Source organism: Osmia lignaria, chromosome 6 (assembly GCF_051020975.1).
Source record: "Osmia lignaria lignaria isolate PbOS001 chromosome 6, iyOsmLign1, whole genome shotgun sequence".
Taxonomy (NCBI): domain Eukaryota; kingdom Metazoa; phylum Arthropoda; class Insecta; order Hymenoptera; family Megachilidae; genus Osmia; species Osmia lignaria.
In genome coordinates, this window is record NC_135037.1 from 11,229,155 (window position 1) to 11,239,869 (window position 10,715).

At 34.4% G+C, this 10,715-nt stretch overlaps 3 protein-coding genes across 4 annotated transcripts; 2 read left to right on the forward strand and 1 right to left on the reverse strand.

Annotated features, from left to right (window-relative positions):
- Positions 1-33: 33 nt before the first annotated feature.
- On the reverse strand, positions 34-8,601 carry Dsor1 (mitogen-activated protein kinase kinase 1). 2 transcript variants are annotated; one of them, XM_034331836.2, is made up of 8 exons: positions 7,984-8,599; positions 7,686-7,911; positions 7,500-7,612; positions 7,318-7,429; positions 3,362-3,538; positions 2,970-3,180; positions 2,736-2,902; positions 34-2,674 (listed from the first exon to the last, which is right to left on the reverse strand). In XM_034331836.2, exons 1-8 carry the CDS (start codon positions 8,103-8,105, stop codon positions 2,558-2,560), a joined length of 1,245 nt encoding a protein of 414 aa, XP_034187727.1. In that variant the 5' UTR covers positions 8,106-8,599; the 3' UTR covers positions 34-2,557. The 2 variants fall into 2 exon arrangements, with proteins under 2 accessions (XP_034187727.1, XP_034187728.1); XM_034331837.2 differs by lacking the exon at positions 3,362-3,538 and having other exon boundaries at positions 7,984-8,601.
- On the forward strand, positions 3,775-7,165 carry LOC117607750 (sodium/potassium-transporting ATPase subunit alpha). The gene is made up of 2 exons (XM_034331823.2): positions 3,775-4,283; positions 4,464-7,165. Exons 1-2 carry the CDS (start codon positions 3,837-3,839, stop codon positions 7,068-7,070), a joined length of 3,054 nt encoding a protein of 1,017 aa, XP_034187714.1. The 5' UTR covers positions 3,775-3,836; the 3' UTR covers positions 7,071-7,165.
- Positions 8,602-9,409: 808 nt separating the features above from the next.
- On the forward strand, positions 9,410-10,573 carry RpL17 (ribosomal protein L17). Its single transcript, XM_034331839.2, has 4 exons — positions 9,410-9,648; positions 9,777-9,936; positions 10,125-10,295; positions 10,376-10,573. Exons 1-4 carry the CDS (start codon positions 9,568-9,570, stop codon positions 10,519-10,521), a joined length of 558 nt encoding a protein of 185 aa, XP_034187730.2. The 5' UTR covers positions 9,410-9,567; the 3' UTR covers positions 10,522-10,573.
- The last annotated feature ends 142 nt before the right edge of the window (positions 10,574-10,715 follow it).

Sequence of the window (10,715 nt, forward strand, 5' to 3'; positions counted from 1 at the left end):
CCAGATGTAAGACTGAAACCCATAATGTGGGATAAATTTATTTGTTAAATAGTTACAACATTTAGACAGTGAATCAATACAACAGCAATTATGCAGAAATTTGCAACAAGGAATATTGACATATTTTTTAATAAGTGCCAGAAGTAATTATCCCTTTAAGATTCACTGCTTAGTGAGTAAAATTGTATCTTACATTTTTCTTTTTTTCTTTTTATCTTCTTAACAGAACTTAACTATTGAAACTTGTCTCTGTTTACAATATATCATGAAAGTCATTGTCAGACATAAATACATTTAATACGAAAGGTCAGTTCTTGGGCGTCTTACGCGTAGGCACATGAATGTCCTTACTGTGCTTGTAAACATCACAATGCGCTCATAGTACACTCCGATATATTTTAAGCCAAATCGGAAAAGGCTAACAATCATATTCGCTTATGTAAAAAAAGTAGTGACTAAGCAAACATAAATATAATCTGAAGAAATATTTACTACATCTATAATGGTTTAATGAATCTTTCCAATTAATTATTCTATTGTGATATTTTTTGATAGACGAAAAGTGACGTTTGCGTACAACGGAATAAGAATGCTTACACTAGTATTATTCTATGTACATATAGACATTTTTTTATTCATTGGCGTAACTAGGTAGAGGTCAAGGTCAGCACGCCCCCCTTAAAAAAAAATTAACATTATAATAAACAATATTTAAACACTTGATACTGGCAGCAAATCTAAAAGACTTGGTCCACCCCAAAAGCACATCCTAATTACACCAATCTTTTAATCAGCATATTACAATGATAAGCAACTATGTATATTAGATTGTACAATATTACACATCTATCTATGATCTACAGATATGGACCAAATTCTTACCATCTGTCTAAAAAAGAAAAATCACTGCTAATCAAAATGATGAATTTCTACCATTTATAGTATCTTATAATATTTATAACATTTTGATTGAATATTTTTTTGAATAAAGGTTCATCAAGTTTAAACCTTAATACCTATTTCTTTTACTCACAGTTGTAATTAAATTATTAACATCTTCTAATTATACTTAATTACTGAAATATATGTGTAAATAAGAAAGTAGCCAAACAGGTGGCTGATCTTTCAAATATGTCTCACAAAAATTGCACAAGAAAGACTCAATGCACAGCTATACAATACATACAATTGTATATTATTCATTATTGTGTGAACACATGGACTCGCATCAAAAATTATCTTGTCAATTGCACCTACAAACTGTAATGTTTACAATATGATGTATATGTTGTCAGAAATAAAGAAATACTTAACAAAAATTTGTGTAGTATTTTACTATACATTGATTTTACATTAACGCATAATAAAATAGTATTTCAGAATTAATTACAATAAAGAACATTTCTGGTGATGTAACCCTTATAAATAATGCTTTATTGTAATTATATTTCAAATACTTGTGTTTGCTATTTAAAATACTACTTTATTCGACAGTGACTTTAAATCATGCTTGACCGCTGACTGATTTAGTAAAAAATAGCAATGATAGAACGAAAGTCTTTTTTCAATATGTATAGTGTTCTATGAATGTCAGGTACAAATGTTATACTAGTAAACTTGATCACTAGCCAACACTTCGCTTGCTTCATCAAATTATGTTCTTATAAATCCGATGCCTATTTATGGATCCTAGTTATCATTATAGGGAACACAATTTGCCCATGAGTGTACAATAATGTTGAACTTATATGGATAAATTCTTTATCTTACATACTTTCAACAAAATCATAAGATAAGAATACAAAACGTGTATAAAATGAAATAAAATTTAAGCACAGTGACGTATTTCATGCAAATATGTCAATATATATAGATCTCTGGATTTTCTATTATGGTGTGTATAGCGCCGAGGATGAAGACCTCCCGAGGGGAAATGGTGATATAGAGGAAGAAGGTCCCGTCGTTCGTGGATAAAAATTTACCCGGGAAAATTTTATTTAATATTTTTAGAAACTTTACCTTTCTGAAACTTAAAACTCTGGATTTTAAAACTTTGAAATATGAATTGAAAAACGTTAAAATTCTGAATTTGAATTCTTCTAGAAGGCCTCCGTACTCGACACTGTACCATATAAAAATTATTAAGTCTTACATGATTATTACCCGCGACTTCAAAACCAGACCACAATATAATTTAATGCCTTAAATTTGATAATCATTTAAAGAACATAATATAATATATAAAGGTATAATTAAAAACTAACATCTTGCATCCTAAAAAAGAAAAAATAAATTTTTGATACGTATATCAAAGTCTACTTTAATAAATGCTATTGCTCAAAGCTTAACAAACTGAGCAACGATATATAAAAAAACTAATGGCAATAAGTCTGTTTTTAAAATCGCGATAGACTTGAATTTCATGGATCGTTATAATATAAAAGAAAAAATTCACAAACGCCACTGTTTATATGAATTAAACAAAAAGAACCTAAAACTCCACTTAAGAGTACTGAACGCGTATATAGGTAGTCAAGTATGTAAGAGTGACATTTATTCAGGATTGTACGTTAGCTAAACGGGTTGGAGTAGTGGGTTGCAAATCCATTGTGCGACATACCCATCCAGCGATGTCCACGTTCTCGGATTCAGCTTTCTTTATCCATTCATGATTCTAAGGACCAAGAACCATAATTAATTTAAATAGAAAATGACCACACAATTAAATTACATACCATTAGTGTTTTTAAGTCTGCCCTTTCAGCAGGATTCTTCTTCAAACAACGATCAACGAAATCTGTAAAAGCATCGCTGAAGATTCCAGAGGGCAATTTTGGGGGTGGTTCGTTTACAATGTAATCCAACAATTCGAATATAGCCATCGGTCTCGGACTACCAGTATCTAAAGTATATCAATGAAAAAATATTTGGCCGAATTAAAATAGGAATATTAAAGAAATGAAACTAACTGTGACCAGGTGATTGTGTAGTTGGAGTAGAAGCGTGATTCGTAGCAGCGGTATCTGGTAGTTGTCCTGGAGGCGTGCTAAATATCGTAGTTAAAGTTTTCTCGTCTGGTGGTGGAATTGGATACATTCCAATGGCCATTTCTACAAGTGATAATCCTAAGGACCAGATATCACTTTGGACTGAGTAATGTGTACCCTGGAGCCTCTCCGGCTGCAAATAAATTAACATAATCAAAATCTGTAATAATCTTAACTAATAATCCAGTAGCGCAACAGAGAAGGGAACTACGAAAGGAAACTAATCTGATATAAACAAATTTTTGTAACCCTCTCTATTGTACAATTATGGTTGCGCTACTGTAATAATCATATTTACTCTGGTAATCGCTTACAGACATATAACTCCTTGTTCCAACAAACGAATTAGCCATGGAATCAATTAATTGTCCAGAAACACCGAAATCGCAAATTTTTATTTCTCCAGCACTATTTACCAGAATATTGCTAGGTTTTACATCTCGGTGCATAATTGCGTGCTTGTCTCGTAAATAACTCAGACCTTTCAATACCTATAAAAAGCACCAATATGCATCATTTAACTGGGTTATTTTGACCTGAAACGATGTCATTATAATTGTATACAAAATTTAAAATATATATTTAAGCATAATATGTATGTACTATTCGTGATGAATCTATTCGTTATAATTAAAAAAAAAGAAGAATTACATAAACTTAAAATCTTCCTGCACAAGTAGGTCATGACTTCAGCCATAAAAAAAAATTGAATTTTGAAGAAGATCGATTTCCAAAAGCGTCGTGAAAAATATTCTTAACTCATACTCCGTTTATCTAAATTTAAATGTAATGCAACGAGCAAGTAAAATAATGAGACAAGCAAGCTCTACTCCAATAATCAAGAAAAAGCTTACTGAAGAAGAAATAGAGGATCTGCACCAAGAACTGAATACCAAAGATCACATGATTCCGTTGGAACAATTGTGTGAAAAATTAAACACAGATATTGTCAATGGTTTGACACAAGAGGAAGCAAATAATGTTCTCCATAGAGTGGGACCGAACTCCCTGACCCCGCCGAAAGTAACGCCAGAATATATAAAATTTATGAAATGTATGTTTCACGGATTCGCCGGCCTCTTATGGGGTTGTGCATTATTGTGTTATATTTTATATGGACTTAGTATGGGACTCGAAGGCACAGGTGGTGGGATCGAATGGTTAGGAGTTATTATTACACTGATATGTTTGATCTCAGGAATATGTGCTTATATACAAGAAAGTAAAAATACAAAAGTAAGTATATTACAACGATCTGTGTAAAATCAATTTGACTATTTAAGGCAGTGAAAGGGGCAAGGGGGCAGTGCACCGGGGTGCACTTACGGGTAGTTCATTTTTTAACTATTTGAAAATTTGAAGATTTTCAGCGAATACTTGATCTACCCTCCACTTATTCAAGTTTCCATTTTCCAGATAATGGAATCGTTCAAAAAAATGGTACCTACATTTGCAACAGTAATAAGAGGGGGTATGAAAATGCGTATAGCAACTGAAGATTTAGTTCCAGGGGATCTAGTACAAATCAGACTTGGCGATAAAATTCCAGCCGACATCAGGATCATAGAATGTCGTGAACTCAGAGTAGAAAACTCGAGCATCACTGGAGAAAGCGAACCTGTGCTTCGAACAAACTACCCAACTGATGAGAATCCCTTGGAATCTTCTAATGTAGCTTTCTTCTCGTCCTTTGCAGTGGAAGGACAGGGCAATGCAATAGTGGTAGCCACTGGTGATGAGACAATGATAGGGAGACTTGCAGGACTCACCTCTCACCTAGAGAAAGAAGAAACACCAATCGCCAAAGAAATTAGACACTTTGTTCAAATAATTGCCACCATATCCATAATATTCGGACTGTTCTTTTTTATAGTATCATTAATACTAGATCCCAATATACTGAAAGCATTTACGTACATGCTGGGTATAGTAATAGCTAATGTGCCTGAAGTTCTATTGGTTACCGTCACCACGAGTCTAACGCTTACAGCCCAAAAAATGGCAGAGAATAATTGTTTAATTAAAAATTTAGAAGCAGTCGAGACGCTTGGCTCTACGTCAACTATCTGCTCGGATAAAACTGGAACTCTGACTCAGAACAAAATGAGCGTCTCCAATTTATGGTTTGGACATACGAGGTACAATTTTCCCCCAGGCGAGAGGCTCGGCGTTGAGAAACACTTGTTAACGGAGAAACCAGCTTTCAATATAATGATCAAGAACGCCACTCTCTGTCTTCGTGCAGAGTTCATCGCAGAATCCACTTTGTTGAATCCAATCGACGAGCGAGAGGTAATTGGGGACGCTTCAGAGACAGGTATTCTCAGATTCTGCGAGCATATACACCCCACAGAAAAATTCAGAGAGGTGCACCAAAAGGTCGCGGAAATCCCGTTCAACTCCATAACAAAATACCAGCTATCCATTCACAAGGATGAATATGGATATACAATGATCATGAAAGGCGCTCCAGAGATAATCCTAGAAAACTGTACCCATATACTAACCACCGATGGAGAAACAAAAGAAATGACTCCTCTGGATCTCACAATATCCCGAAGAGCCTGTGCAGAGTTGGGATACTTAGGAGAGCGAGTTTTAGCTTACTGCGATCTTCATCTACCTGAGAGCATTTACGGTCCAAATTTTAAATTCTATACCGAGTCTTCTAGTTCCTACAATTTCCCAACAATGGGTTATAGGTTTGCTGGGCTGATTAGTCTCATAGACCCTCCAAGGCCAGCTGTGCCTGATGCAGTGAGAAAGTGTCGCACAGCAGGGATCAAGGTGATAATGGTGACTGGTGACCATCCAGTGACGGCAATGGCAATAGCAAAGAAAGTTGGCATCATTGGAGAGGGGAATGAGACGAAATATGAAAGAGCAATACTACAGAACAAGTCATATTCACAATTAAGTGACAGCGACTCTGGTGCTATAATCATAACTGGTTCTGAATTGAGGAACATGGATGCAGCACAGTTAGACCATATTGTGAGGAACTATGAAGAGATAGTCTTTGCAAGAACTTCTCCGCAGCAGAAGCTCCTTATAGTGGAAAGCTGTCAGAGATTAGGAGAAATTGTGGCAGTTACCGGAGATGGGGTGAATGATTCCCCAGCATTAAGAAAGGCGGACATTGGTGTGGCAATGGGCATAACAGGCTCCGACGTGGCGAAAAATGCGGCAGACATGATTCTCATGGACGACAATTTTGCGTCAATTGTGATCGGGATAGAAGAAGGTAGACTGGTATTTGACAATCTTAAGAAGTCTATTGTGTATACCTTAACTTCTAGCATACCTGAGATGCTGCCTATGCTAAGCAGTCTCATTTTTGCTATACCTCTACCATTCATTCTGGAGATGATTCTATGCGTTGATATAGGCACTGATTTGCTTCCAGCAATTGCACTGGCATACGAGAAGGCTGAGTCTGATATAATGCGCCGTGCGCCAAGAAATCCACAGTATGATAAACTTGTTAATAAGCGCTTAATATCTATTGCTTATGGGCAGATCGGAATGACCCAGTCTTTGGCTGGACTTTACACCTATTTCATGATTCTTATGTTAAATGGATTTCTACCTGATCGTCTTTTAGGACTACGATTAGATTGGGAGAATAAATCTATTAATGATTTGCAAGATTCTTACGGGCAGACGTGGACTTATGATACGAGAATGGATTTATTAAATGAAGCTCGTACTGGGTATTTCTTGTCCATTGTTATAACACAACTGATAGATTTGATCATGTGTAAAACTAGAGTTAATTCGATTGTAGAACAAGGAATGGATAATTGGTTTTTGAATTTTTCGTTGATTTTTGAAATCATTTTAACAGGGTTTCTGTTGTATGTACCAGGGATAGGAAAAGTATTGAAGTTTATGCCTTTGAGTGCTTATTGGTATTGGCCGAGTTTACCGCTTGGGGTGTTTCTTTGGATATACGACGAATTTAGGAGGTTTTGTATTAGGAAGTTTCCTGGGGGAATCATAGACCAGGAAACTTATTACTAACAGCTGATACGTATTTATGAACAATGGCGAAATTAGGATTTATTTCAGGAGTGGATTATGTAGTTTAGGTAAGTGTATAGTAAGTGTCAAGTGTTTAAAATTCCAGAATTTTAAAACTGTGAAATTTCACTTCTACTAATTATGCCAATGTTTATGTTTACAAAGTATTGATTAATTTAGCTTGTAAGTTGGTATTTATAATCATAGGTTTAAGTTATGATTTTTAGAGTTATTTCATAGTACTTACAGCAGAAGTAATTGTGCTTAATATAGGTTCTGGAATTCTGCCAGCTTTTTTCAGTATTAAATCTAACGATCCACCATCCATGTATTCCATACATATACTTATTTCTCCATCACTGTATAAAGTAAAATATGTCATGTTAAATAACAGCATAGTTCAATAAGTTTTATTAATTTATATATTACCTATAAAAAGCACCATAGAATCCAACTATATGTGCAAAATTACATTCATGAAGAACTTTCAGTTCTCTAATTATCTGCTTCTTTATAGCAGGTTTAACTTCTAAATGTATTAACTGAAACATTACAATCATTATTATTACATTAATGCATTAACTATCAAATAAAAATAAATAAATACTACTGCACCTTTCTTGCCATTATAAGTCCATACTTTTTATGCCTAACTTTCATAACAACACCACCATTACCAGCACCAAGTTCACCTAATTTCTCAAAATCTTCATCGCACAACTCTCCAACTTTCTCTTTTTGTCCTAGAAAGCTTTCCAGTCTTTTTCTTTGTTCCTCGTCCATTTCTAATTCTTCTAACCTTTCCTGAATAGCATCTATACTCATCTTTCCCATAACTCCGCTACAATTAAAAGAAATCAAATTGAAGGACAAATCTACAAAATTTGCAGTTTGATGTAAGGGAGATAATTACTCTGGAATCACTGGTGGTTCTGAGTAAATGGGCAATGGTGGTACTGGTGGTGATGGTGATACAGCTGGAACTGGTTCTATCGAGCCAGGTGGTAGCGTTAAGTTTAATTTGTTTTTTGACATTTGGTATATGAAATTAATCACCACTAATACACAATTAGCGACGCTGCTACGAATTAGATCAACTGAGAATTTATTCAGTCGAAAATATTTTATTCTCCTATTTATACTACACGCACTGCCGTTGAAATCGTTCTCATTGTGAATTTTGTTGTAAAGTGAAGGAAAGGGTGGTTTTCGGTCAGTGTTGTTGAAGCGGAACTGTCAAGCTTCGAACTGTCAAATTTCTTGATGGAATGTACCTTTTGGTAAATTATTTAAAAATGTATGATTTGTTTTGAAAGATCATTCGTTTGATAACGATGATCAGTAAATGACACAAATATACATGTTTTTTTGCAAATATTTTGTAAATGAGATGAGGTTATACAAATCTTCCCGGGACAACGACAGACTCACGTACAGTGTTGCTTAAATGTCCCTAGAGAGAAAATTTGGATAAGATTCTTATATATTATTTATATATATTTATATATATATATCATGTATACACACTCTAAAATTAGTATTATTGTAAATTAGTGTTATGTTAACAAGAAAAATCAAGTACTGATTGTTGAGATTCTAATAAACTGGTGAAATGCATTTTTTCTTGATTTATAACAACTGTTAGAACAATAAGTTCTAGAAACAATTTTTAGAAAATTTGAGAAATTATATATCTTATTATGATTCAAATTCTTGTGTTATATTCTATTATTGTAGCAACCACTATGTGCAAATCTACTTTGAAGTCTACTGTGTAGACGCTAAACGCAATGTATATATACCGCAGTTCACCAGAGTCCATAACTGCAACCCTGTGACGCGCAGGTTGGAAGGTGGTGGGGGAACGCAGCGAGCTCTCTACTAATCGCATTCCACTTCGTTTGGGAGTATAGCCAATCAGGGCGAAGGTGCGTACTGGAGATGCGCAAAGAACCAAAACTGGTCTTTTCGCAGTTATGGACTCTGGTGAACTGCGGATGGCACGCTTTTCAGAAAAACACTACCCTTTCTCGATATTTTTTGTATTTTTTCTTTTTTCGATATACCTTGTTACTATTAAAATATATATTTCTTTAATTAATCATTTTTTCCCTAGCCACCTCTATAACCTTCCCTTTTCTCTTAGTAATGTTTTATGTTGGCGACTCTAATTTGACAGGAAGTCTTTTTCTAGTTGCACACGTGACGTCTTTTCCTTTAAAATTGTGCTGTGAAAAGGTACGTATGGCTTAACCCACATCAATTTTCAAATCTATTTGCATCTTCGTTTACACATTAATAATCGTCCTGACGTTGTGTATTCTTTGAACATGTGATTTCAAGTTGTTATTTCGTTAAAAAAGTGTGATGTAGATATTTAATATACGATGATTGTCGAATTTCAAATACGCGTGACGACAGGTTAAGCCGCGACACCTACCCTAACGGGATGCCAGTGTGAATGATTGTCATCGAATTTTTATAATTGCAGAACGCAATGGGACGTTATTCGCATGAACCAGTAAATGCGACCAAATCGTGCAAAGCGCGAGGTTCCAATTTACGAGTGCACTTTAAAGTAAGTGAAATAATTATCGTACGTTCGGACATTAACCTCAAACACCTGATTGTGTTTACAAAATCCATTGTGCTAGTAATCGATACAGTGTTAAATTTCCAGTAAAAAAAATACTTATTTTTTTGCAGAACACGCATGAAGCAGCACGAGCCATCAAGAACATGCCCTTACGTAGGGCACAGAAATACCTGAAAAACGTAATTGAACACAAAGAGTGTGTTCCATTTCGTAGATTTAATGGTGGTGTTGGCAGGTGTGCTCAAGCAAAACAGTTTGGTACCACACAAGGTAAAGTTCAGTAAATATTCCAAAACTACTCTCCAAAATAGAATATAGGTGTGTTTAGTTGTGCCAACTCTGTAACATAACAGTTTTATAAATGAGTGTTACAATTGGGAGGTCCTCTTCATTAAATGATATTTGTGAGATTCAAAAATAATGTTTACAGTTAATAAGGTTTTTATATTTGAATTCAGGTCGTTGGCCTAAGAAGTCAGCTGAATTTCTATTGCAGCTGTTAAAGAATGCAGAAAGTAATGCAGATGTTAGGGGTTTAGATATTGACCGTCTTGTAATTAATCACATTCAAGTAAACCATGCTCCCTGTTTACGCAGAAGAACATACAGAGCTCATGGTCGCATCAACCGTAAGTATTTCCAATTATTTCCATCTAAAACAAAAATTATAAAGCTTTAGTGATTTAATTAAATTTTTATGTTTGTATAGCTTATATGAGTTCACCGTGTCATATTGAAGTTATTTTGACTGAAAAGGAAGATTTTGTAATAAAGAGCCCAGAAGAGGAGCCTTCAAAAAAGAAACTTAGTAAAAAGAAACTTGCCAGGCAAAAGGAAAAAATGATGAGAGAATAATTTTAAGGTATTGAATGTACTTGTGAAAAATAAAAATTACACTGTTCTCTAATTTTTCTATTTCATTTTTATCCTTATCCAACTATGTATATTTTTCTTAATAGATAATAAAGAATTTATGCGAGAGGTAAGTTTTATATTGAAGTAAAATTTCAAGTTAGAAATTTGAATTTAGAAATTAATGAGTAGGTATA